Source organism: Anopheles gambiae, chromosome 2 (genome assembly GCF_943734735.2).
Source record: "Anopheles gambiae chromosome 2, idAnoGambNW_F1_1, whole genome shotgun sequence".
Classification (NCBI taxonomy): Eukaryota; Metazoa; Arthropoda; class Insecta; order Diptera; family Culicidae; genus Anopheles; species Anopheles gambiae.
This window is the reverse complement of record NC_064601.1, coordinates 32,055,587-32,083,185: the sequence shown is the minus strand read 5'-3', so window position 1 is coordinate 32,083,185 and position 27,599 is coordinate 32,055,587. Positions and strand designations below refer to the sequence as shown.

The window sequence follows — 27,599 nt, the reverse complement described above, 5'->3', positions numbered from 1 at the left end:
GAAGCTATGGCACTTTCGTTTTTTTTTTCAATGGATATTTGATTTTCTTGTCGTTGAAACTTAATCTGTGGCGCTTGGGAATTTTGTTATAAAATCTGACAGACAGGCGAGATAATCGCGGTTCGTGTATGGACTCATCCAAGGTCTGGTGACGATTGAATGTGCCAAGATGAAATATTGTACATTAATTTGCAAATTAAAATATTAATTTCCCTTACTTTGTGCAAAATAAAAGACAAAACTCGTTACTCGACTCGAGTTTTCAAACAAATCTACCAGAAAAAGTACACATAATCGGTTCGAGCTACCGCGAAAATCACAGGAATACCGAAGTTGGGTATCTCTGCCAAACAGCTGGCGCGATTGGAGGCGTGGAAGATTTGACAGCTCAATTATTCTACAACTGTTATAAACAAGCCACGAATTTTGCGGTACCGCGACGATCTCGGTTCGTGTATTTTCAGCCTAAGCTTAATCTGTGGCGCTTGGGACAAAGCGTCATAGGATTTTTTTTTTTAAATACAATAATCATTTTGCATAAACAAAAAGATGTTCGTGCAGTATTGCTGTGCAAAACCTTTGGTTCTGTATTTAAATCATTGAACTATACACCAATTTGTTTGTACGTTTTTATGAATGACCATATCAACGGCTTTTTCAAATACAGTCAGTACTCAGAATTCGCAATTTCGCCAGGCTATTTTTCGACTCAAAAAATCTATTTTTCTTCTATTTATTTCATGCAATCGCAAACGCTTATTGATGATGGAAAAGCAATAGATATTTGTGGGATCAAAAACACAGAATATGAAAAGAGCAACGAAAAATAACAAAGCAAAACGAAAAATTGTTTCCCGTGTGGGGCTACCACTGTTCGCAAGCTGTCAAAGTTGAACTCGCTTGTGTGCGTAAATTTATGTGTGTGTGTTTGTTTATTTATCGCAAGACGTTTGACGCAAAAACAATCTTTTTTTCATCGTAGTATCGTAATGTGCTTGCCAATTTTCAGTCCCCCGGTGCGGTCGCTTGGCATGGAATAAGAAAAAAAAAAGAGGGCTCATTCACTCGGTGCCGGAGTGGCAACAAATAGCGCCGATAACAGCGACTAACAAAGCGGCCAGTGATAATAACAAAGCCGAACTGCAGTGCCATTGCTGGTGCCGAATTCGGTGTGCTCTTTCGTGACACCACATTTCTGTGCCTTTGTTGTGATAGGAGTGATAGGAGAAGGAGGAGAAGGAGGAAGGAGGTAACGTGGCCAGTATTAATGGTTCTATTGGAACGTGTCGCGTAGATTAGTGCTCGATTATATACGCCAGAGTGCAATCGAAATGCATTTAAGCGATTGTGCTACTTTCGTTTTCCAGCACTGTCTCGGAGCCATGATGAGTTTAGCCGGTTAGTGACCTCAATCGATATTGCAGAGCGCGTGCAGGCAAACGGGCGAACGTGTGGGCGGCGGCCAGTTCACAGATAAGCTGGTGGAAAGAGCTGATTTCAATTCTGCCAACAAAGCAACAGCAGTGCATCGTTTAATAAAAGCCCCCTCAGGAAAACGGGCAAGGCGTTTATACTGTTCGTCCTCAGACAGGCAAAGCGGCACAGCGAGCGTACCTAGAGGGACTGGAATATCGATCAGTAAGCAATGTTTCAGGTAAGCAGAAACGTACATGTGCGTCTGGCGAATTATATAAATATTTCAACGGCTGGTGGCAGAAGTCAGCCGGTTGCTTGGATATATCGATAAAGTTTTCATGCACCAGTGCCTTCATTGTTTATTAATGTGCCGTCTCTCTCTCTCTTGCGTTGCTGCCGGCAATGTGTTGGACCGAACCACCTACCTCTTTAGCCTACCGGTCAATCGTCCAAACAAAAGCACCCGAAAGTGAAGGTGCTTGATCCGGATATAGGTGAGTGTGAACAACAGAAGGGGAGAGGGGGAAGTCATGATTTCTCAATGTTTCATTCCACTTCCCTGTCCATTCCGACCACCAGATTACTCGAAGGCGAAGAGCGTCCACAGCATATCGTCCTGGTGGGGCATCGGCGGCATCTTTATCGTGCTGGTCGTGGGCAACATCACCAACTACACCAACTCGCACCTGCCGGACGGGTTGCGGAATGCGCACCTGACCCACTTCCCGGCCGCGTTCATTGCCGAGCGGGCCTGGAAGGATCTGAAGATACTGAACGATTTCGGCCCCAAGCCGACCGGCACCTACACGAACGAGGTGCTGGCGGTGGACTTTCTGAATCGCGAAATTTCCTACATCGATCAGCTGAAGAACCGCAACCAGCAGCTGGTGGTGCAGAACCAGATCGTGTCGGGCGGGTACGTGGGCGTGTACATGAACAAGTCGGCCGCCAACGTGTACCGCAATGTGCAGAACGTGGTGGTGAAGCTGGTGGGCCGGAGCGAGTCGACCAGCCGCCATGCGCTGCTGCTCAACTGTCACTTCGATTCGGTCGCGGGCTCGCCGGGTGCGAGCGACGATTCGGGCAGCTGCGCCGTGATGCTGGAGGTGCTGCGCGTCCTGTCCCGCCAGTCGGACGTGAACCGGTACTCGATCATCTTTCTGTTTAACGGGGCCGAGGAAACGCCCCTGCAGGCGTCGCACGGATTCATCACCAAGCATCCGTGGGCGGCGGATGTGCGTGCGTTCATTAATCTCGAGTCGGCCGGGTCCGGCGGGAAGGAAATGCTGTTCCAGAGCGGCCCAAAGCACCCGTGGCTGATCGAGGCGTACGCGCGGGCCGTTCCGCACCCGTACGCGCAGGCGGCGGCGGAGGAAATCTTTCAATCGGGCGTCATCCCGTCCGACACGGACTTTCGCGTGTTTCGGGACGTTGGGCGCATCCCCGGGATGGACTTTGCGCACACGGCGAACGGGTACCGGTACCACACGCGGTACGACTCGATCGACTACATTCCGCTGCCGGTGCTGCAGCGCACCGGGGACAACATACTGGCGCTGACGCGTGCGATCGCTAACGGGGACGAGCTGGGCAGCACGGAACGGTACGCGCAGGGGTACATGGTGTTCTACGACTTTCTGGGGCTGTTCTTTGTGTCCTACTCGGCGGACGTGGGGTTGATGATCAATCTGTCCGTGGTGCTGCTTTCGATCATTATACCGTTCCTGTCGCTGGCCCGCTCTACGAGTGGGACGCACGGCAGGCAGATCCGGTCGGAGACGATGACCGGGTTTCTGGCTACGTTTCTCGGTGCCGGTGCGAGCGGCGTGCTGTGCTTCTTCATCGGACTGCAGCTGGATGCGATCGGCCGTTCGATGTCGTGGTATTCGTCCACGAATCTCATACTCGGCGTTTACTGCTGTCCGGCATTGCTGTGCCAGTGCGTTGTGCACTTGCTGTGCAATCGTTTGTTCGGAAGCAAGACGGTTAGTATTTGCAATCGGGTTCCATTTGCTACCTACTGACGCCATTATTATTCCATCCCGCAGACCCCGCTAAGCCTCGCGCTAAAGGTACAGGCACGGCTGAACGGTGTGAACCTGTTCTGGGGCATGATCACGCTCGGCATCACCTTCACAGGCTACCGGCTGGCGTACATCTTCATGGTGCTGATCCTGTGTTCGCTCTGCTCCAGCACGCTCATCTCAATGCTCGGCCTGCAGAACACGGTCCACAAGTGGTTGCTCCTGCACATGCTCTTCCAAATCGTTGCCCTCGCCTGGAGCACCCAGTTCTACCACATCCTGATGAACATGTTCGTCCCGATCACCGGACGCATCGGTTCGTCCATCAATCCGGACGTGATCGTGGGCACGCTGGCCACGTTTGCGACGCTGTTCAGCTGCAGCTACCTGACCCCACTGCTGTTTCTGCTGAAAAAAACCGACAAGCTGATCGGGGAGCTGGTGGCCATCACGCTGATCGCTCTGGTACTGGCGACGTCCACGCACGTCGGCTTCCCTTACCGCGACGATGCGGTCAAGGCGCCGGCCGTACAGCGGCACTACATTACCCACACGGTGCGCAAGTTTTACGACCACAACGGCGGCGAGCGGTACACCGATGCGGGCTTCCTGCTGCAGGAGCTCGATCGCAATGCGAAGAAAACGATCGAGGGCATCGCGATGCCGGACGTGGTGACGCCGATGCGCGAAATTCCGGCCTGCGACAAGGAGCTGTTCTGTGCGATACCGTTTTACTCGATCTGGCATCAGGTTTTGTTTGAGTAAGCATTATTCACAATTTGCGTCGTTCTTTACTGTGTTGTCCTCACTGCAATACCTTACTTTCCTATTGTCCACCATCGTAGAAACTATTGGCTCCCAGGACCGGCACCGGTCGTGCGGCAGGCAGTGACCGTTTCGCTCAGGGAAAAGGAGCAGCTGAGCGAGCACGAGCATCGGTTGCATCTGGTGCTGAAGGGCAGCTTTCAATGCTCACTGATCATCGGACCGAAGGCGGGCTCGACCTTGAAGCGCTGGAGTTTGTTAAGTGAAATCCCGACCCCGATCGAGTTCAACGGGCAGCGGGGACACTTCGTGCTGCTGACGGCGGGTGTCGAGAGCGAACCGATGAACATCACACTGGACGTGCGCGTAAGTGGAACGCAGCTAGCAAATGCTGTGCTGGTAGAAAAAAGAAGCTAACGATCGATTTTGTTATGCCCGCAGCACGAGCTGAAGAAGTATGACGGACCGCTGGTCGATCTGCTCGTCACGACGACACACTGGGAGTACCACAAGGAGCACACGCCCGTGTTCAATCGCCTTCTGGCGCGTGTCCCCGGCTGGGCACATGTCGTTCCCTCCGTGGCTGCCGTCAATAGTTACACTTTCTAAAGCTAGCGCCGATTTTACGCGCTGTACGCGCGTGTTACTTTCTTACCAAAAATGATATTAACCAGTTTAAAGCTTTCTCACTTCGAGCGCAAATTACTTAACTCTACCGCCTGGTATACCTTCTCCATTCTACTGCCTTAAAGAGCTGTTACGAATCTACGACGTCGCCAGTCGGTGGGGCGGAAGCAATAATTAGATATTTACGATACGTCACGCTTGTAGAAAGTTGCGTGTAGCACAGCAAACAAAACAAACAGAACAAAAGTCTACCTTTTATCGCTGATTGTAGTTAAAATATATCTACAGTCGATTGATTCTCTCTAGTTCGATCATACCAAAGGAATTTCTTCCATTGCGTCACACAGAATACTCTCTATTGTTCAACTATCTCGATTGTATGATAAATTTCAAAGCATGCAAATTTAATATAATTGAAGCAACACAAAAGACGTAGGTTATTAAGGGGATAGTAATTCAGGAAAAATAAAAAAAATCCCCTAAAAAATTAGACACATTCAGTCCAAAGAAATCCAACACTAGGGATCGTATGAATCTTGCAAAAAAAAATCGATATTATGATATTATTCGCAATAATAGTAACTTAAGTTCCTTCGCCTTAGTGCACACTACACAGCGGGTCCTCTGTCCTCAGCACAAAAATATGGACCCCCCCAAACATTGCAGGAAACTGTTATTAAAAGCGTGTCTTTAGCTATAGCTCACGATTTCATCTTTCTTCAATTACACCACTCAATAGAAACTAAGGAAAAGCTTTAACGTCGAGCAAATGCAAAAGAATACTTTGCATTTTTGTTTTCAGTTAGTTAGCATTAAAAGGAATAGCATACCAAACAACAAACAACCAAGCTGTTTCCTAGCCATACATTGAAAGAATGAATAAAAACGCTTTAATTACACAACTAGCTGAAGAGTAGCTCAAATATCATTGTTTGTTCCCTTGAACAACGGCCCAGTAGTTGATTTAAAATGCCCCGCACATGTTTCCCTTTGCAAGGCGGTTGCCATCGTTTTGCGCCAAGTTTTGCGCTTCAAACCGCATGCACCTGTTTGGTGGCGCCATCTATTAGACGATAGCAATACTGAATGCAGCGTTTTGACGCGTAGAATGTGCTTAATTTGTTCGTTTATTCTTCGGTGCGAATGGCTTGTACGCATTACTTCTATCTTCTTTTATATCATAAAAAACATTATATTTTATATCATGCTTTCCAGAACTCACAGACTCCTAATTCTCCCATATGGAGCATTCAACCTGCCTTTGCAAAACGTTTCACTGATACTTGAGCAAAAAATGCATTTTTCCCATAAACATAGAAAAGCTAGTCTGTTGAAACGATTGGGCTAAACCAACAAAATACCAAATAAATCATATGATTTATGAATTACATAAATCACACCAAACAACCAACAGCTTAAAACAATAGTTTACCCATAATCATCTGACCCATTCTCTACCGGTTTGCACACCTTCAACTGCCTCATTGAGTGACATACAACACCGCGTACGAGCATCTCCAATTTTATCAGCCCTATTTAAATTTAATCTTCATTCATGCAGCGTCCAGCGAAAACCGAAACAAACAGCTGTATCATCCAGCAGCCAGTACTACAAACCCACTGTCCAGCGGTAGGCGATTGGCTCGGCGGCGCAAAAAAAAGAAAGGAAAATCATCAACCTGGAGCGTCACAGTCTTATCACTCCCAAGTGCGAACGACGAAGCGAATTACGAAATTAAGACGACTTATCGCGGCGATAGGTGTTTTATGGGGTTGTTTGAAGGCAACAGCTATGAAATAGCTATCCACAGTGTGCAGCACACTCAGTGAGCTCTCAACCACCGGGAGAGACGCGGCGAGTTCGACATTCCCGAAACAAATTTCAGAGTTTTTTTTTTGAATTCTTCACATCAACTCCCCCCATACGTTTAGTATGGTCTCGGAAGATTGGCCCGATAATAAGGTGGTAGTCATCTGAACAGTGATAGTTAACCAAACTGACAGTAAACGCGATAGTGTAAACATGGTCAATCAATTGCTGCAACAGTCGAAAGGTAAGCTATGTTGTGCCCAATGTTCCCGTTGTTTACGGGCTGTACTGGGTATAGGGGTGCGCGATAAGATGAAGATTCGGGCCCTCGCGCCTTTGTCGGATGCTCCCGGTGTGCGCTTAGCGCAGTGATCGATAACGGTTGTGACATTGTGACAACTCTTCGCAATCGATACGCGTTTATCAGTGGTACGTGGTGGTGTACTACAAAGCCTGCTGTAGCCTATTATGATCGTGTGCCCACCGGCCTGTGTCAGCTGAACAGTGCTCAACAACGCGCAACAACAACTCTCACTCTCTAAATCCCCCTTCTGTTTTGATCTACCGACAGACTGGGTGCTGCGGAACAAGGTAGCAACCTTCCTTTCCGTCGCCCTCTTCGCGATGGTCATCACCACGATTGCGCTGGCCGTTTCGAACAACAGCAATGCGAGCGATCTGGAAGAGTGCGAGGTTCAGCTTGCTCCCTTCCTGTCCACCACCAACGTGCCGACGACCGAGTCGTCCGATGCTACCACGAGCGAGCAGCAAACTACAACCGAAGGAACGGGAGGTGCGACCACCACCACCCCCGTGTCGATGGATACATCGCCCCTGCCCGAGGTAACCACCGTCACTAGTGTGTCGACCACCACTACCGCTCCGGGCGTTATCAACTACCGACTGCCGGACGATACTATACCGCTGCACTACGATTTGCTGCTGCATCCCGATCTGGAGAAGAATACTTTTGCCGGCACGGCGAAGATTACGATTTGGAGCGTGCATGCCACCGATCAGGTTGTGCTGCACAGCCACGAGCTGCTCGCTATTGGGCGGATCACATTCAAATGTTTGAATGATTCGACCTACACATACATCGTACGTATCTGAATAGGGCATTCGTTTAGGGGCTGTGATGTGATTGCGTTTTTGGTCTAATCTTCCCGTTCCTTCCACGCAGAACACCAACGTTGACCGGGAGCGGGACTTTTTGAAGATCAATCTCAACAAAGCCCTGCTGGCCAACTACATCTCCGAGCTGACGATCGATTTCACCGGCAGGCTGGATGCGGGCATCGTCGGGTTCTACTCCAGCTCGTATAGTGATGGAAGCGGTGGTACAAAGTAAGTAAAAGTGTGTCTTTTTCTACAATTTCCGCTTCACAATTTCCACCTCAAGGCAAGGCATCTCACAGAGGCAGGGTGTCACTTACCCTTTTACCAAACGGAAAGCTGTAAGATCGGCCTACGACTTGCATCACACAGGCCTGTACCTATAAATACCATTTTCCAGCCCGTTGCACGGACCTTTTGCTGGACGAGATACAGTAACATAATTTTTGCGTGCCTCTATTAAACTATGTAACCCCGTGCTTTGCTGGTGGCGCCAGCATTTACACCTGATGGCAAAACGTGTTTTCTTTCGCTTCGGTCGATCGAGCTGGCAGGATAGTCTTGGCTGCCTTCACTCACCCCCACTGGTCGTACCTCTTCCAGTGGTAGTGCTGCTCTGATTACTTCCGATTACTGCAAACACACTCACACGAGTTTGCTGCCTGCGAGTCACTTTTCATCTCGTTGCGGTTTCGTCACCATCCTCCCGGGAGCGTTCCGTAATCGTAATCGACAACAACAGTCGGAATGTGGTACACCGACGCCGCCGCTGCTACAGTGGCGGCCACCTAAAGTCGGACACTTCATATTTTCACCTATTATCTAGCTTTGTGGCACCCTGGACAGTTTTCTAGATCACTTATCGGAAATTTTTTTTTACCATCACCCATTCCGGGTATCTAGAAAGTTATGGAGATGCGTGAGCGCTTATTCGCGCACAAAGCCTTGCTAAAGAGAGATACGATTCTTGTTATTAACATGACAACAATCATGCTCAGTAACCAAGCCAGGAATACAAATGGTCAACCAATTCGAAGCAGTAATTATTGTATCTATATAATGAATAACGGCATTGGGACAATTAGGTCTTAAATGGCAGGTAAGGGAGTAAATTTCCACTTCTCCTTCATTCCTGATTCATCTAAAATATTAAGTAACTCTGAAGTTATTAAAAAACATTAACATTATCTTTAAAATTACTATACTACTTCTATTGGAACCTTGCAGAAATGCCATTTGGCTTATTAAGGTCTTAGAGCGCTTGGCCTAGGTTATGTAATACGCAGATGACCACCCAAACTAGTCGATGGACCTTTAATAATTGATATCAAATGATTTAAGAACCATATTGGCCAATATTGGCATGCTACGTGATCATTTTGATTTGTGATCAGTGGACCGCATACATTCCATACCTTTTATCACAGTTATGCATATGGTTCCGAGATTTGTAAACCTATCGGTCTGATTTTTTGCTGCGACATAGCTGAAGAGTGTTCACACCGATGGGTGAAAACAAAATTCGGATAAGTGGTCTAGAGAACTGTCCAGGGTGCCGCAAAGTCCAATAATAGGTGAAAATATGTGGTGTGCGACTTTAGGTGGCCGCCACTGTATCTGCTGGTAGTGGTGACACTAGGCGCACGATCATCGCTACGCGTTTGCAAGCATCACGGTACGGGTGCCACACTCACAAAAAGGGCACGAGGTATTCATCAATCAAATTCCAATATTGTTGTGATTGTTGTTATGCGCCACCGCAAATGCGCCGCGAGTGTTGAACCACAGTTGAAACTGTGCTGTTTCTGTCGCTCCCATGCAACACACTGTTTGGAGTGGCTTTACAAGCACACTGTAGAAAAGCTCTCCAAATGGCACTTCACAACCTGAAGTGTATAATTAGCTCCCAAGCTACTAGCGTCTGATGTGTGATCCTGCTTGGAAGTGGGATGGAAAACCATCAAACTATTTAATTTTATTAACTATTTGATATTTTAAAGCTGATAACGAAACAACCACGTGCTTTGCTCTGTACTACCAGGCGGGCATTACTGGGCATTGCGGGCATTGTTACTTGTCCCTAAGTGGTCCACTATTTGCCACAGCGAACACATTGAGCTGTGTCCATTCCCAGTGAAGTACACGCTTTGCCCGGTTCAAGTGTGCGGAAAAGAAAGGAATGGCTTCTGTGTGTGTCCGTGTTGTGGCTAATTTTACTTCATCAAGGTAATAAACAACCGCCTCGACTACGTTAGACGTACAAGTGTCCGGAGCCCTTTCTAAGCAGCAATCATGTGTCCGGTCAGGACGCCACTTAAGCCCCCACCGGCCATGTGATCTATTGAGCGTGCGAAACTGGCCCCCAAAATACACCTTAGTTGCCACGGTTGTCGGTTGAACGGAAGCGAAGAGAAGAGAAGGTTTGATGGATGCGACTGCTGAGGATGGCATCGCAGTACCTTGCCGCTTCTCTTTTCCCTTTCCATTTCATCTTGGCGAGCTGTTTTTGGAGTGGTAGTGGCACACACGCACACACTATGGGCAGAAGGTGGATCTTTGTTTGGAATTTGCATTTGCAAGTCAATGCTATATTTACGGCATAATAGTTAAAAAAATAAAAATAATACAAAAAAACCATATTGATTGCTCCAAAACGCTGTAATTCTCTAAGAAAAAAAGTAAATATTTCTCCTCTCTTTTATGAATATTAAATTTATTACGCCCAACCACGGATACGATCAACCCTCATAGTGCCTTCCCCCACTCGGGTTCCACCACCAATGCCGAACGGCCAGCCAAACAGCGCAAACAGCAAACCGACACTCTTTTTCTGACCCGAACATCGGCCAAACGCGCGCGTGGTTGTTGTAGAAGCGAAGGTTTGCAACGCAACGATCGTGTGCCGCACGATAGAAACTGCTCCGCTGCTAAAGACAAAACACAACGCGCTCGATTTGTCCACTGGGGAAGAGGGCCACGGTTCGATCGACGGTGCGTCTTGTTTTGGGTTTCACCCATATTAGCTTACATAGTGCCGCTGCCGACAATGTGCAGTGACGACGATCAGTGTCTCGTACCGTAAAAGTGCTGCCGTAATTTTCGCCCCACTGCCCCACGGAGTCAAACGAACGGTTGTGTTTTTGCTGGTGATCGTGTTAGCGGTGATGGTGATCTTGAAGTGGTGATCGCCCGAAAGGGCAATACAATCAAAGTGTGTGTAGCCAACGTTAAAAGCAGACAAAAAAGTATGGTGTCCTGGTGATGATGCGTTCTTGCTGCGACGGAATGCAACAGTGTGAGGACAGGATCGAGGATCATATCTCCAAAAAGTGGGGAGGGTGCACAGTGTAAAGTGGGGCCTGCGGAAGAAAACAGCAAAACACCCCAAAAAAGGCTCCACCGAGTGTGTCTGCCCTTAGAATGAGAAAAGAATCAGGTTATTTCGGGTGGAAAGGAATGTTTTGGCCAAAAACTGGTTTTTACGTCCAGCTGCAATCGAGCAGCAGCTTCTCTTCCCTTTTGTAGCGGAGAAGAAGATCACCAAAAAACATTTTCAGGCAAATCACTCCGTGGCCCGGGATGTTACCGATCCTCGCGGTCAAAGTGAGCTCCCCACGGTTCACCGTTGGAAGCGGCGATTTCTACGTAGCGATGATTCGTTGGGATGCCAATTTCGTTCAATTGTCTCGTAACGGTAACGACTGTGCGCCCGTCTGACGATCCGTCTCATGTGCGTGTGTGTCGTATGTGTGTGTTGCGTGTGTGTCTACGATCATCTGCTAGACAAAATCCGTAATTTGTCAAATCACGTGCCATTTTCGATCGCGACTAGAGGACGCTGTGGTGATTGCGCTTCGTGGTTAGAAATTTGATTGCGCTCCGCGCTTATTCCACTCCCGGCGGAAAGTTTCAGCATTCCACATTCAAGCAGCAATTTAACACTCAGCCATCAGCGACTGTAGTGTGTGTTATTGTGTTTGTGCACCAGGTAACTGGGCAACCGATCGGGTTTAATAGAGCAACAATACCCTGCTGTGACAAAATTTGCGCAACGAATGCGGCTTGAAGCAGCCTTGAAATTCGAAAAAGGTTAATGTTTTACAAAGTGAGGGCAGCCCAACATGCGGTTCCAATTCCGGGGCAGTGGGTAGGATTTAATATTTTAAAAAATGATGGAGAAGCGACGAACACAAACACGTGGGTGAGCTGTGGAAAGTTGCGTATACCACTGCGTGCGTATGCTTCATCCGCAAAAGCGCGATGTGGTGGGGCTTGTGAAGCAATGCCAAGTGTGCGTGTTGTGGGTGATATTTTGCGTTCAAAAATTGCATAATCTATTACCATAACGCTGATGATCTGGTCCTGGATTGGAAGGTGAAAAAGTTGACATGGTTTTAATGACTTCAAATCAGAACCCCGAAAAAAGCGGGCCACCACAGGGCACTGGGTGATTGATATCGTCATCGATTCTTCCATGACATACTTCGATAAGCTGCCTGCCTGCGCGACCACGTTCCGCTGTGGCTGGTGCTGCGCGTGTTTGGGCTTTTTGGAAAGTGTTGTGTTCGGATTTGGATATGTGACGCGAACACAATTAATATAATTAAAACTTATATATTAACAAATAAAATTATCAATCACGACACACGTCTGCTCGCAACCAAGCCCGAATCAAGAGAGCCCGATCTGTCCATCTCCCAAGCCCTGCACGGCTCTCCGAATTACAATCCTAATCAATATGCTCTCATTACACAATTACACCTAATTAGCCGCCTTCCTAGCATCATGGTCCGACACCGGTCATGAGCCAGGGGAGTACAACTCGCAGCCACAACATCTCCTTCCCTTAATTCAGTTGGTACGGTTCAAATCTACAAGCCGGTCTTCTAACACGAGAAGAGCGGCGAGAATATCGTTCCAACTGGCATGCACTACTATGACTTTGCCGCGATAGTATATCTAATGGCAGTTCAGCATTTTTCCTGATCATTGGTCGGATTACACTTTCGTAGTTGATTAATATGCCGTCTATACCTACGGTTATCACCAGTATTGATCTCATACCTAACATTTCCTATACGTTTAGTTACTTTGCCGGAAATCCATATATAATTATTTTGCATGAAATATTTCATATATATCAATTCGCCTACATGCAACCTCGGTGTAACATCGACCGGTTTAATCTCCCCATAACTAGGTTTAATTAAAAGTGACTTTGGCCAATTTACTATTTGGTCTTTTGATGATGCTTGTACTGCGACCTGACATGTATTACAATTGTTAACCACCTTAGCTATGTCTGTTTCTATTAATGGCCAGTAAATGCAACAACGCGCTTTTGCTTTCATATTAATTATGCCTGGATGACCCTTATGCAGCTGGTCAAGGCATCGCTTCTGTAGTGCATTTGGTATTACTACCCTCGCTCCAAATATTATGCACCCTTTTTCTATAGTTAAGCCATCTTTAACGTTGTAAAAACTTTCAAGCTCTTCGTTAAATGGAATTTCACACGGCCAGCCATTCTTTACATAATCGTATAATCTGCTAAGTATTGTATCTCTACGCGTAGCATCGGCAACTTCCTCATGAACCATCGGAATTGCGTTTAAATAATCGTTTGCTACACATTTTAAATCATCATCTATCTGCACATTGGCGATCATACCTTCTATATCAGGATATTTATGGTTATTAATCATTAATTGGCTTGAAAATGCATCCATTGGAATTGAACCTAGCTTCAAAACATCAACCAAATCTGCGCCAAGAAGCATCAGGTTAATTTCTGTAACCCGTATTGTCGCCTGCGCTGTATGTTCACCTAAGCTCACGGTACACACAAATTCACCATCAATTGCTAACCGTGACCCTGAAGCATTTTTCGTTAGAACTGACGATGGTGCCAAACTAGGACTTCCAATATGTTGCCAAGTCTCTCGATTTATAATAGTTATATCAGAGGCTGTGTCCAATTGGAGACGGACTGGAGTGTCGTTAAGCTTAACATCCACGAAACGACGGTGAGCTTTTACATTTGCCACATTCACTGTCATAACGTTAGTTTTAGAAACATGCCGACCATTATATCCTGAATCCTTTTTACACTTAAAATTCTGATACTGATTCTCCTCTGGGTTGCAATAACCGTCTTTGTGACCAAAACGTTTGCAATCACTGCACTTATTGTTGCGAAACGGACACTCGCTAACCCAGTGTTGCTCACCACACTTGAAACAAAGGTACCTGGGCTTTCTAGGTTGCACTGGTTGCGAGCGTTGGAACCGCTGTTCCCGAGACTGCACGGCAAATACATTACTATCCTGAGCATTCGATTCAATCATCGCACTGTCTCGTTTTAGGTTTATGACCCTATGGCACTCGGCAGATAACTGTTGTAAAGTTACATCTGGCTTATCCTCAATGCGTGCTAGCATCCTAGTTCTCATATCTTTATCAGTTTCGTCTTTTAGACCGCACACAAAAAGCAAACACTTTAGTTGCTCCTCGCCCATTTTGCTAAGCTCAAAATCTACGCACGCTTTGTTGAGCCGGCACGCAAACGTAAGATGGTCCTCACTGCTTTTTTTACATAATTGTAGGCACTTAAAACGCTTACTTAGCAACGATTCACGCGTATCGAATAACGTTTCGAGCTTTAATATCGTTTCCTCGAATTGAAAATCACTCGCGCGCGCAGGTAGAATAAAGGATAAATACCTGTCGTGCTCCATGGGACCTAGCTTGCGTAGCAGCAGACGCACCTTCGCTGCATCATCGATACGGGCAGCATCTTTCTTAAACAGCTCATCGTAGCGTGAGAACCACGCTCTGAAGGTGATACCGCTCTCGTCATCGAAACGAAACTCCGTGATGTTCCTGGAGAGCGCTTCGATAATTTGCTCCGGCTGGAAACTGGGGACAGTTGGATTCGGCGTATACATCCGCTGACCCAAAATCTGCTTTAATAATTGCTGTTGCTGTGCCATCTGTTTTTGAAGCAATTGTAACGTCTCTGCCATCGTGTTGCCGTTGGTGCTGGAGCCCGAGATCATCGACCCCGTTGGCAATGGTTGCGATGGTCCATGTTGAACAGCAAAGAGCGATGGCGGAGGGACACCCGAGTGCAATGGCGCAGGCCGGTCATCTCGCCCAAAATTTGCAGCTTGCTCCGGAAAGGGGCCGGGATGGTGCTGCGTTACACTTCCAATAACTGATCCAATGTGTTGTTGCACCGGGTCCAATGCACTGGACCGTCCAAATGACGAACGCCGCTGATCCTCTTCGGGCTGCACGCCGGCACCGTTAGCTTCATTGGTGCTCATCCTCCGTCGTTTACGTTGTGGTCGCGGAATTTTCGACACGTGGGTAAAATAAAACAGATAAAACGAAAAATATTAGACTCGTCGCCACTATTGTGTTCGGATTTGGATATGTGACGCGAACACAATTAATATAATTAAAACTTATATATTAACAAATAAAATTATCAATCACGACACACGTCTGCTCGCAACCAAGCCCGAATCAAGAGAGCCCGATCTGTCCATCTCCCAAGCCCTGCACGGCTCTCCGAATTACAATCCTAATCAATATGCTCTCATTACACAATTACACCTAATTAGCCGCCTTCCTAGCATCATGGTCCGACACCGGTCATGAGCCAGGGGAGTACAACTCGCAGCCACAACAGAAAGTTCTCCCAAAAAATGACAAACAAATTAAACAGTACAAAAGCGAACAGAAAAACAACACGAAAACAAACACCGGTCTACCTAATGGTGCCTCAATGGCACACTTTGGTGCAACCGTAACCGAGTTAAAGCGCGCGCGCGCTCACGCGTTTGTTTTGAATCCAAAAGGGCTCGTCTCCACCGTTTGCCTGCCTGGTACGTGCAAAGCATGCGTATGAGGTTGTGAATCATTTTCGAAGCAAGTCTGGCCAAGGTTTTACTGTTTTTGTTGTTGTTGGTTTTTTTTTTAATTATTTTTCTCAACCCTCTTGTATTGTTTTGAGCACCCAGGCTCGTCGTCGTTTGGGCAGCGAGTGAAACGATTTTCAAAATCCAATTGGTTATGCGCTTTTCTCCTGTGTTCTCACCGAAAATCGGTCGTGATGATAGATTGTCTTCCTTCAGCTACAACATTCATCTTCTCACTCGCTTGTTTGAAATGTATGTTCAGTCAGGTGTGTAATCGTTTGACAAAGTCATAACCCCCCACTCGGTGGGCGAGAAATGCTGGTATTATGATGGTCTTCTGCGGGACTTGATCAAAATGCCAGCAGCAGTAGTAGCAGGCACATCCATCGTGCAGGCGGCAGTGTGTGCGATAAGTGCACGATGCCGCAATCGCGTGACTAGACGACCTTGTGTTTACTTATTTCTAGCTTGAGCGCCCCCTGTCTGCCGTCCACCGTAGATGGCCACCAGCAGCAGGTTGCAACACATTTTAGCCAAGTGAATCGGTGAAATTTAGCAAATTGGACATGCAGTGCATACGCCGACCGTTCCCATTCCGGTGCTAGCAGGTTACATGTGAAGTGTGCATATTTTAAAAACATAACCAAAATTAAAAAAAAACATCTACGTTGCGGGTTCCAAACGGTTTCGCAAAACTTTGCCAGCACGCCTAGGCACTGGCGGTGAGCGTAAAACCTGGGCATCATCCCTCCCCAACTCCCCAAATGACAGTGAAACCGGCAGTGTCTGGTACGACGACGGTTGTAATCGGTTCCGGCATGACGATCCGCCCGACGGCACACTTTGCCGGCAGTGCACCGGACCGGGAGCAGCGGCGCCGCTCGATCGTGATACTTTCGCTACTGGCCGCGTGTGCGTTTCTGTTCGTGCTGTCACTCTGCCTGCTGACAGCGCTGGTGCTGGTTGGGCGCAACCTGTCAGCCGATGCTGGCAGTCACTCGCAGCTGACAGTTGCGTCGGATGATAAGCAGCATTTATTTATCAACAACAATCACATCGACCACGACGGCGACGACGGTGACGACGCTGGTGAAGAGGAACGGGAGCGAACGAACGAGCCACAGTACAATCGTAGCACCATATTCCTGCCCAACTCGGTGTTTAACACTTCAGCAGCACCACCACCACCAGTAGCAGTATCGCCCGGCACCGGACCGACCGGTCGTATGAATCGTGTGTTCAAGATGGGCACGCAGGTAGCGGAACGGCTCGGGTTCCGGTTGCCGCGCCACATCCGGCCGGTACACTACGAGCTGTGGCTGCAGCCCGATCTGCAGCGCGAAACGTTTAGCGGCCGGGTCGGCATCGAGCTGAACGTGTCCGAGTCGACGAACTATATCGTGCTGCACAGCAAGAAGCTGTCCATCACGGAGACGGTGCTGCGGACGCTCGGCACCGGCCCGGAGGAGGTGACCATTGCCCGTGCGTACGAGCTGCCCGAGCACGAGTACTGGGTGATCGAAACGCAGGGTGAGATAGGGGCCGGCGCGTACCGGCTTAGTGTGCAGTTTAACGGCAGCCTGGCCGATCGCATCATCGGGTTCTACAGCAGCAAGTATCTCGATAAGACAACGAACCGGACGAGGTAATTGTGCGGGGGATAAGGGGCGGGCGTATCTGATAGGGCCGCTGTCTTGTCCAGCGTGCTTGAAGCGATTAGCCTCGTGCCGTGCCTGTTGATGGATTGATGCGGGGCCTCGGGAGATCGGGAATTATCTAGGAATGTTGCGAGCAGTGTTCTCCTTATCTCGCGAGAGAAGGCCATTGTAATTTAATTGCCTCTTACCGGGCGGAAAAAAATGGCAAATCATATGGGACATCTTGGTTGCACAATTTGCATTCGGTTTCGGAATTGATTCAACTTCATTCATGCTGAAAGCCGGCCATGATTGCCATTTTTTTTTCTTGTAAAAAATAAACTATTTTCCTTTATTTACTTTTAGCCAACGGCCAACGATACACACACTACGCTTAACAAGGGTTTTTGAAATTTACCACACTCATTTAATTGTTGCCGCGTTTGCGTATGCTTCCGTGTATTTACAGGACGATTGCGACTTCCAAGTTTGAGCCCACGTTCGCCCGCCAAGCCTTCCCGTGCTTCGACGAGCCGCACCTGAAGGCCGAGTACACGATCCACATGGTGCATCCGTCCGGCGATGGGTACGCCGCACTGTCGAACATGAACGTCAAGGAGACGGTGGCGGACAAACCGTCCGCCGGCCTGAGCACGACCACGTTCGAGCGAAGCGTCAGCATGAGCACCTACCTCGTGGTGTTTATCGTGAGCGATTTCCTGCACCAGGAGGTACTGATAGTGCCCGAGCATGGTTCGTCGTTTCCGCTGCGCGTGTACGCCACACCGTTCCAGCAGGAGAACACCGCGTACGCACTCGCCACTGCGCGCACCATCATCCAGTACTATGTGAAGTACTTTGGCATTGCGTACCCGCTGCCCAAGCTCGATATGGCCGCCATACCGGACTTTGTGTCCGGTGCGATGGAAACGTGGGGCCTGGTGACGTACCGCGAAACGTCCATCCTGTACAACAGCGTGACGAGCAGCACCGCGAACAAGCAGCGGGTGGCGGGCGTCATCGCCCACGAGCTGGCCCACATGTGGTTCGGCAATCTCGTCACGATGAAGTGGTGGAACGAGCTGTGGCTGAACGAAGGGTTCGCGAGCTACATCGAGTACAAGGGCATGGACGCCGCTCACCCGGACTGGGGCATCGAGGAGCAGTTCATCATCGACGATCTGCACGGTGTGCTGAACCTGGACGCGACGCTCGGCTCCCATCCGATCGTGATGTCGGTGGAAAACCCGAACCAAATTACGGAAATCTTCGACACGATCACGTACTCGAAGGGTGCGTCGGTCATCCGCATGCTGGAGGACTTTGTGACGCCGCCCGTTTTCCAGCAGGGCGTCAAGCGCTACCTGGAGAAGCTGGCGTACGCGAACAGCGTGTCGGAGGATTTGATGCGCGAGCTGGACGAGCTGGTGCCGGACGTGAGCGTTACCGGCGTAATGGACACGTTCACCAGGCAGAAGGGTTTGCCGGTCGTGACGGTCGCCGAGAACGCGCTGCAGTACGTGCTGCGCCAGCAGCGCTTCCTCGCTGATCAGGATGCGAACGAAACGGAAGAGTCGCCGTACGGGTACCGTTGGTACATACCGATCACGTACCTGGCCAGTACGGACGATCCGGCGACGGCGGCACCGCGCCGCATCTGGTTCCCGAACGACGCCAGCCGGCCGGAGCTGGTGATCGATAAGCCGGCGGGCAGCAGCTGGATCAAGCTGAACTATCGCCAGATTGGGTACTATCGCGTCAACTATCCGATCGCGATGTGGCAACAGTTCGGCGAGGCGCTGCGCAAGGAGGTGAACACGTTCACGATCGGCGACCGTACCGGGCTGCTGAATGATGCGTTTGCGCTTGCGGACGCCTCACTGCTGGCGTACAACCATGCGCTCGAGCTGACGCGCTACCTGAGCGGAGAGACTGAGTACGTGCCGTGGTCGGCGATCGCGAGCAAGCTGAAGAACATTCGCAACCTGCTGTACAACTACCAGTCGTACGATGACATTACGGTAGGTTTAGCGGGGGTTGTGTGTGGCTGTAAGTGGTGTTAAACTTTGTATTTCTGCCGGCTTATTTCTCCATTTCAGACGTACACGCAAACGTTGGTCGATGCTGCGGTAAAATCGGTTGGCTGGGATGTACCCGCGGAGGGCGGACACATGACAAAGTGAGCGTTTTCTTTTTTTTGTGTGCCGGTTCTTACATCAATCACATATTAGGAACGGTTGTTTAACGCACTATTCTTCATGTCTTCTTCGCCTACAGCTTGCTGCGTACCACCATACTGGATCTCGCGTGTTCCTTCGGCCATCCGGCGTGCCTGGAGGAAGCGAGCAAACAGTTCCGCGGCTGGCTCAACGACGGTGCCGTCATCCATCCCGACCTGCGGTCGGTAGTGTACACCTACGGCATACAGTCCGGCGTTACCGTGGCCGACTGGGACAAGGTGCTGGAACGCTTCCGCCAGGAGAACGATGCGAACGAAAAGACGAAGCTGATGGTGGCGCTCGCCTCCTATCCGGACCAGCGCACCATGCGCCGGTTCCTCGACCTGTCCTGGGATACGGCGCTCGTGCGCACGCAGGACCAGCTCAGCTGCATTCAGTACATCGCGGCGAATCGGGCCGGCGAGCAGGCGGCCTGGGAGCACGTGCGCGAAAACTGGCCCCGGCTGGTGGCCCGCTTCGGCATCGGTGAGCGCAACCTGGGGCGCATGATACCCTCGGTGACGGGCCGGTTCACGACCCAGGCCCGCCTGACCGAGCTGGAAGATTTCTTCGCCCGCTATCCGGAGTCGGGTGCCGGTGCGACCGCCCGGCGCCAGGCGCTGGAAAACATCCAGAACAACATCAGCTGGCTGGAGCGCAACGAGGCGAATGTGGCGGCCTGGCTGAAGGAGGCGACGGCACCGCAGTAACTGCAGTATCCAGCGGTACACTCATCCACCCCTCAACACCAATCCCCGTATAATGTTGTATGTTCTGCCGCCTCGATTTGGGCTCTAAGAGATTAAATCGCAGGTACCACTGTGTATTATTTGGAATCGAGCTCCATCGTATGCGTTTGCTTTCGTTCTTCCGTCCTGTTTTCCGTACTGTTTGTACTTCCTTTGAGCTTGTTGTGCCTGACATCACCGTTTCAGTGCGCTCCGTCGAGTCCGTCGCTTCCACTGATGTGGCACTCAGCGTCCCGGGGGGGATGGCCCGTCTAGCGTATCTCACTGTTGACTTCGCCCATAAAGCGGGCCAGCTCGGCGCTGCTAAACTCCTCCTCATCGAACTCCTTCAGGCTCGAGTTGCTGATCGTGTTGGTGTCGACGCTGTCGCAGCTGTTCCGCTTCCGGTAGGCCTTCCGCCGCCCATTCGTTCCCTCCGCACACGCGCCGCTGACGATCGATCTGCTCGGCGTACCGGTGGGGGATTTGCTGAAGGCGAGCACCTTCTTGGTGCCGCGCCGCAGCTTCTCCGCTATCGTGGACAGGCGGCCACCACCACCACCACCGCCAGCATGGTCGGTCGGCTGCTCGAGCGCACTGCCACCGTGCCGGAGGGAACCGTTCGAGCTGCGGCTTAGCTTGCCGTTGCTGCTCACATTGGTGCCGGTCGTCGACTGGCTGCTGCTGATCGAGATGCAGTGCGAATCGGCCCGCGTAAACGTGGGCCGTATCGCGATCGGGGGCATCGTGCCGCGGTTGCAGCTTTCGTTCGCCAGCAGCGACATGTTCGACTCCTGCTGACACTGGTTGGGCGTTGCCGCCGTCCCATTGCCCGGCTGCTGGTGCTGCTGTTTGCTGGCAGCGTTTCCACCGCCCGTACCGAGCCCGATGCCGGCGCCGATGCAGGCCATATTGTTCGAGTTTACCTTGAACGAGCCGCAACCGGTAACGCCGTACCGCGAGACGGCACTGTACGTGTGGTGCTGACCGTCCGATTTGGAGCGCTTGCCACCGCAGCAGCTCATCTTGAGGGTGTGCTGAAAGAGAACGGTGTGGAGAGATATTGGTAGGGAAAGATTAGAAAAAAGCACGACTAACGGCTATGATGAAGGGGAAAGTTTCTTCGAAGGAGGAGGCGGAAGTGAAAATACTATTGAAAACTGATTATTTTGCATATTGTTCTACGCAGCCAAAAGCTGGATGGATAAATATCAAGATGAATGGTTGTTTCGATAGTTCTTTCCCACTCAAATCCGATTGGAAGCGAATCTGGGGGGCGGATCGTGACGTCGCGCTGAGGTCGTTTATCACTAGTTTCTCCGTACGCTTCCACTAACCAAGGGAGTTTGGATCCGCATGCCTGTCCCCTAAGTCCTCAGATGGCAACAGAACGTAGCAAACTAGCAGACCGTTGCCGCATGTTCGATGTGTGTCCGATAAAACTGTCCACAGTGTACGCAGCGTGATTTATTGGAGGTTGGAGATTTGCGTGGAGCAATGTGGAGAGCGTAAGCTTACTATATTACGCAAACTATGTTAAAAGTTGTGCTAGATGACAAAAGTAGGGGATATTTGGGACACCACCGGGTAGGCACGCTGGAAATGGACCATAATCTTCGAAAGTTGAAAGAAAAAAAAAAAGAACTTGTTGGCTGTTTTCAATTTATGTGAAGCATTGTAGCATCGTGTTCCTAGGGGGTTGTTGGGTTTGGTTTGAAAAAGTTGCACAAAGCGTGTAGATTCTATTCGGGGAAGAGTGGTACTTTTCTGTGTTGATAGCAATTCGTGGTTTCACGATGGTTCAGAGGAAAAAAAGAAATGCGTCACTTAACTTTGGCGTCAAGTAAAAGTATTCCCTTTTTCTTGGTAGTTCTGTGGTAGCGGTGCAATTTTTAAATTCAATCGCGGTTACCATTCGATACAAAACCCGCCGTTAAATGGCTTTCACATTCACGTGCGTGGCGGTTTAAAATGGTAAAACATTCTTTTTGCAACAAGAAGTGTCATAAAGTTTAAAAAAATAATTGATTTTTTTGATGATTTTTTTTAAACATTTCCTTTCGAACGCAGATTACTCCTCGGCTGTCCGGTTATTCAACGATCGTCATACGAAACATTCCAAGCGGCTACCATAGCCACATTTGCAGATTTTATAAATCACTTTTCCATTCGTTTATGTTAAGCTTCACCATGCGGCAGATCTTGGAGAAGATGGCTGAATATAGGCACAACACATACCATCTCTTCATTGACTTCAAAGCCGCATATGATAGCATAGCCAGGGTAAAACTGTATGACGCTATGAGCTCTTTTGCAATCTCGGCCAAACTGATAAGGCTAGCTAGAATGACTATGACCAACGTCACATGCCAGGTGAGGGTGGATGGAAAACTCTCAGGACCTTTTGCTACCACCAAGAATCTGCGCCAGGGGGACGGGCTTGCCTGTCTCCTATTCAACTTGGCGCTAGAGAGGGCCATCCGCGACTCGAGGGTGGAGACTACGGGAACCATCTTCTATAAGTCAACCCAGATCCTGGCATACGCTGATGATATAGACATCATTGGTCTGCGGCTCTCCTATGTAGCAGAAGCTTACCAAGGGATCTAGCAGGCGGCAGAGAGCCTCGGATTGCAGATAAACGAGGCAAAGACCAAACTGATGGTGGCAACATCAGCGTGCCTACCAATAAATAATTAGAATCTACGTAGGCGTCACGTGCAGATAGGTGAACGCACTTTTGAAGTCGTCCCACAATTCACCTATCTTGGGCCAAAGGTCAGCGACGACAATAGCATGGAAGCTGAGTTGCGCGCAAGGATGCTGGCTGCCAACCGGTCATTCTACAGCCTGAAAAATCAGTTCACCTCAAAGAACCTGTCGAGACGGACGAAGCTGGGACTGTATAGTATCTATATAGTTCCAGTACTCACATACGCCTCTGAGACATGGACACTGTCCAAATCTGACGAAACCCTCTTAGCCGCGTTCGAGAGGAAGATGCTCAGAAGGATACTTGGCCCCGTATGTGTGAAAGGACAATGAAGGAGCCGCTATAATGACGAGCTATACGAGATGTACAGCGACCTCACTGTCGTACAGCGTATAAAGCTCGCCAGGCTCCTGTGGACTGGCCATGTTGTACGCATGGAAACGGACGACCCAGCCCGTAAAGTCTTTTTAGGCCGTCCGCAAGGACAGAGGAGGCGTGGTAGGCCCAAATTGAGGTGGAAAGATGGCGTGGAGGCGTCCGCCATTAAGGCCGGGTAAATGGACTGGCAGACGAAGGCGCGAGACCGTGAGCGGTTTCGGACACTCCTGAGGCAGCCCAAGACCGCAGAGCGGTTATAGCGCCGGATAAGTAAGTTATGTTAAGCTACGATAGAATATTTCAGATGATATAAAACAATCATTTTCAACACATTACTCTGGTCCATTGCCTCGGCAAATAACTACACTCTGGGGCCTTTTGCTTGAAAAGTTTTCCGACCCCAGGACTACACAATTCAATGCCAAACCATCCATTAACAAATCAAGTTCTACTTTAGCGTCGGATGGTTATTTAAAGTAAGACAGCCGTTATAATCGACTTTACTCATCCGGACGTGTGTTCTAGCAGTAGTATTCACAAGAATGAAAGGAACTATTATTCCCGCTAGATTATGAAATTGATGCAATGCTCGCATGATAAGTAGAAACTTACCCTGGACGCGTCCCGGAACTTGTGGCTCATGATGTTGTACAGCAGCGGATTGATGCAGGTGGACAGGAAGTACAGTATGCCGGATGTGTAGTTCAGCACCATGTACACCTTGTAGAAGAACACGTTCTCCGTCTTGGAAAACACACCGTACACGGCCATCAGACGCTGCGCGTGGAACGGTGCCCAGCAGATGAAAAACGTTGCCACAACGGCCACTGCAAGGATGGACAGGAGGGAATTGCCAAACCAAAAAGCTTGTATTAGTGAACCCAATAGTCGTGGAGTATTTGATTGGAATCGGTGTGTGTGTGTGGGTGTTTTTTGTACCTACCCAGCATACGGATGACCCTGGACTGGGCACTAATACCCCGGGGCGGTGTGGTGTAGTCCGAGGATGCACGCTTGACGCCCTGGAGCAGTTTGCTTTTGCGAAGCTTAATCCCGATCAGCACGTACAGCACGGCGATCAGTGTCATCGGGCCGACGAAGAACAGGAAGCTGGACACCTCGAACGCGTGGGAAAAGTGTTCATTTTTAATCTGCAAATGCAAATGCGGTTGTGGAATGGAAAGCGGAGTGAAATAGTGACACGGTACGAGTTTATGGATCGATGGCAAACGAATCCGTCCTAATTGAGTCCTACGGTCTACCTACCGATAATAACCAATTAAATTGATCTCGGATAAGAAAACATCAATGTCATTAGTGACGAAATTCGGCACAAAATTCGGCCCAAAGCTAACTACCCACATGGGCTCCGTGCGCAACCATTCGTCACAAATCTTCCAATTAAAATAATTAAAATCATTCTCGTGTGCGAACACGCTTCTGCCCCAAAATTCTATCAAAACTGAACAAATGTTTGTTGTGGTAAGTGCTCGTTCGTTGCTCTAAAAAAATCCCCAACTCAACAACTCCGTGCGTACGAGATTCGGTACGAGATGCCCTATCCAAACCCTGATGCTTACCGTGCAGAGCCGTGTGGTGTTCGTTTCCACCACACCGAACTGGAGTGCCTGCGGTGTGGCCAATCCGAACGCTACCAGCCAGATGACGATCACAAACTTTATCGCTCTCGACAGCTTCGACATTGTGTGGGACCTGGAAGAAGAAATACCGCTGCGGGTAATACAAAACCGGAAACAAACCTTCACCGGTGACAGCCACCCCGGGCAATGTTTGGAGGGGGGGAGGGATTCACTTACCGAAACGGGTGACAGATGGCAATGTAGCGCTCAACGGTGAAGGAGGTGATGGTGAGCACGGTCGCATTGGCCGCCGTCTCCGACAGCAGCCCCATGATGATGCAGGCGATCTGGTTGAACGGGTAGGCGAACGGGTTCCAGGTGCCGTACAGTTCCTGCGGCATACCTGCGGGTGGGTGGAAAACGGTGCGTGATTCCGATGAGTGCAATGCGTCCTACATCGTTACAATTATTCGATAAAACCCATTTTCAATGTTGTAATACTCTGCAGTGAGGAGCGCTGCGAGTCAAAGCGAGTCATCTGGGTCTAAGGAATTGGTTCGATCACGAGCTGAACCATGACTCTTTGAGATTTGCTGATGTTCATGATAATCACGAGAAAGATAATTATTTAGCAGAAATGTTGAATTATGAATTACGAATTATTAATATTTCTTAAAGATTCTTGAAGATGATCACTTTCGATCACTGTCAGTGATGCGTGATTCGAATCTTGAATTTAATCTCCAAATATTCACAAAAAATGATTCATCATTCCCAAAAATCTAATGACTCATTGATAACGAATCTCTAAAGATCTAGAAAGATTTTTCTTGTAGATTCATGAGTTTTTAAAAATTTAATGAATTTCTCACAATCTAAAAAAGAGGCAAATTTTATATAAAGAGATTAATTATTCTAAAGAGAGTCATAAATGATTAGTAATTCAATCACCTTTTCGTGATTCGCGACTCTTAAGTGATTTATGCATTTGTAAAGATGTTTGAATTTGTTGTATTTTCATAAACCGTTAGAATTTCATAAGTTAGAGACTCAGATTCGTTCATTCACGGTTACAGACTACAGATTAGGAGACTTAAATTCATTGATTCACTTTGAAGATTTACTCGAGTTTCTGAATCTAGATCACGGCTACCTATCTCCAAGGAAAATATTACTACAATCAGAAGGTTACTCAATGCTGAATCAGCTCATCAAACAGAGTTATCACAATCACACCAAGCACAAAACCCCACGCACGCATGATCTGGTATGCATTTACCGAGAGGCATTATTCAAATGAAAATTGCCACTCCAAGACGCGTCGGAAAAGTCGAGGAGCATGGAGCACGGTGGTTACAATTTCGAAACAAATGCAGGGGAAAATATTCATAAACCTTTCCCCCGTCCCCCAAAGAAGGAAGATTGTTCTGCTTCGTTAAGCATGTGTGGAGCATTTTGATGCGAAAACATGTGCACATTCTCACCTTCCTTGGTGAGGTGCCTGTATGTCAGTGTACAACGGCATTCGGTACACGGGGACATTGGGATTGGAATGTAGCAAAGTGCCATTGCCTAGGCCATTGCCAGTGAATCGACATCGTCGTAAACCTTCATCGCAAAGCATTGAACCCTCCGGGGAGGGGAGGGGTCAAACTGCTGAAGTTCGTAAACTGCGTTGCCAAAGGGTCGCCACAGGTCGGATTGCTAAGGAACCGGGGGCCGGTTGTGACCATCGGCATCGGGGAGCACGCTTTGCGGCCGAACCCTGTAGAGAAACAGGGGCGTATTTTTCTCCCGTGTGGGCGAAACGGACCGAGACACATTTGACTTTTCCCCTTTGGCTGGCGGCCGGGGACGATGTCGGTGATGAACGTTACTGCTCCGTAGCAACAAACTCGGAACGCCGGAAGCATCTGGCCAGCGTCCGATAAAGGCAGGACAATTTTATTACCATTTTCGTTACTAGCGTGAATTAACGATCGGGTTCGATCGATGGGTGTGGATCGCCGGATGGGTTCTGGGGGTGTTTGATGGGATTGTGTACTCAGTTTTGATGGCTACAGGGGAAGGAGGGGGCAAAAGTAGCAGCAGCAGCGGAAGCCAGCGGGTGGTTTAATATCCGTTGCAGGTGATTCCGTGATTTTATCCACCAGTTTGATGGGACTCTGTGTGTGTGTTTACTTTGTAGTTACAGCGTGGTTACACTAATTGATGGTACAATTATTTTTCATTAAAAATGCATTAAGCAAAAGGGTAGGATGGGGACGGTGAATGTCTTTTATAGGGACGAATATTAATGCTGGCGAATAAAGTGTTATCAATTATGTGTTTACGAGCGTAATCAGCGGAAGTGGTAAAAATGGACAGTGATGGTTTTGGTTTATTAATTCAGCGCATTGTACGCTAGCAAAAGGGAATGTGGATAGGAACTGATTGTGGCTATAAATACACAAAATAAGACACATCCAAATAGAGAAACTTTTATTCTACGCGTGTTTGTTTAAACAAATTTAAATAGAGCGTTTCATTGGTGTCTCAGATGGGTGAACTGCTATAGGACAAATCATGTTGGGCAACAATATACAGCGGCGAGACAGTAATACAGTTGAATGATTGATAATCTATTGCTATTGAACTACTACTAGACTTCATCAAAACACA

At 48.8% G+C, this 27,599-nt stretch overlaps 3 protein-coding genes across 11 annotated transcripts in view; 2 read left to right on the top strand and 1 right to left on the bottom strand.

Moving 5' to 3' along the window:
* The first annotated feature begins 943 nt into the window (after nt 1–943).
* Nucleotides 944–5,737, top strand: LOC1273752 (endoplasmic reticulum metallopeptidase 1). 2 transcript variants are annotated; one of them, XM_061644896.1, is made up of 7 exons: nt 944–1,249; nt 1,368–1,654; nt 1,850–1,910; nt 1,996–3,401; nt 3,465–4,201; nt 4,286–4,571; nt 4,647–5,737. In XM_061644896.1, exons 2-7 carry the CDS (start codon nt 1,646–1,648, stop codon nt 4,812–4,814), a joined length of 2,667 nt encoding a protein of 888 aa, XP_061500880.1. In that variant the 5' UTR covers nt 944–1,249; nt 1,368–1,645; the 3' UTR covers nt 4,815–5,737. The 2 variants fall into 2 exon arrangements, with proteins under 2 accessions (XP_061500880.1, XP_061500879.1); XM_061644895.1 differs by having other exon boundaries at nt 944–1,654.
* A 914-nt stretch (nt 5,738–6,651) lies between these two features.
* Nucleotides 6,652–20,379, top strand: LOC1273751 (glutamyl aminopeptidase). Of its 6 annotated transcripts, XM_312762.6 has the most exons (6): nt 6,652–6,886; nt 7,214–7,743; nt 7,826–7,989; nt 17,790–19,341; nt 19,420–19,499; nt 19,598–20,379. In XM_312762.6, the coding sequence occupies exons 1-6, from the start codon at nt 6,856–6,858 to the stop codon at nt 20,247–20,249; spliced, it is 3,009 nt and encodes a 1,002-aa protein (XP_312762.6). In that variant the 5' UTR covers nt 6,652–6,855; the 3' UTR covers nt 20,250–20,379. The 6 variants fall into 6 exon arrangements, with proteins under 6 accessions (XP_312762.6, XP_061502969.1, XP_061502971.1 ...); XM_061646985.1 differs by lacking the exons at nt 6,652–6,886; nt 7,214–7,743; nt 7,826–7,989 and adding exons at nt 10,537–10,637; nt 16,151–17,328; XM_061646987.1 differs by lacking the exons at nt 6,652–6,886; nt 7,214–7,743; nt 7,826–7,989 and adding exons at nt 10,585–10,749; nt 16,151–17,328.
* LOC1273750 (phe13-bombesin receptor) overlaps nt 17,633–27,599 on the bottom strand; it is an 88,569-nt gene continuing 78,602 nt past the window's right edge. For 2 of the 3 annotated variants that reach the window (XM_061646989.1, XM_061646990.1), the window contains 5 exons: nt 25,176–25,341; nt 24,939–25,071; nt 24,302–24,509; nt 23,971–24,185; nt 17,633–21,304 (listed from right to left, as the gene is read on the bottom strand). In XM_061646989.1, coding sequence (XP_061502973.1) covers nt 20,540–21,304; nt 23,971–24,185; nt 24,302–24,509; nt 24,939–25,071; nt 25,176–25,341 — 1,487 coding nt within the window. In that variant the 3' untranslated portion in view covers nt 17,633–20,539. The remainder of the gene's footprint in view (nt 21,305–23,970; nt 24,186–24,301; nt 24,510–24,938; nt 25,072–25,175; nt 25,342–27,599) is intronic. The other variant, XM_003436335.2, reaches the window with a different exon arrangement.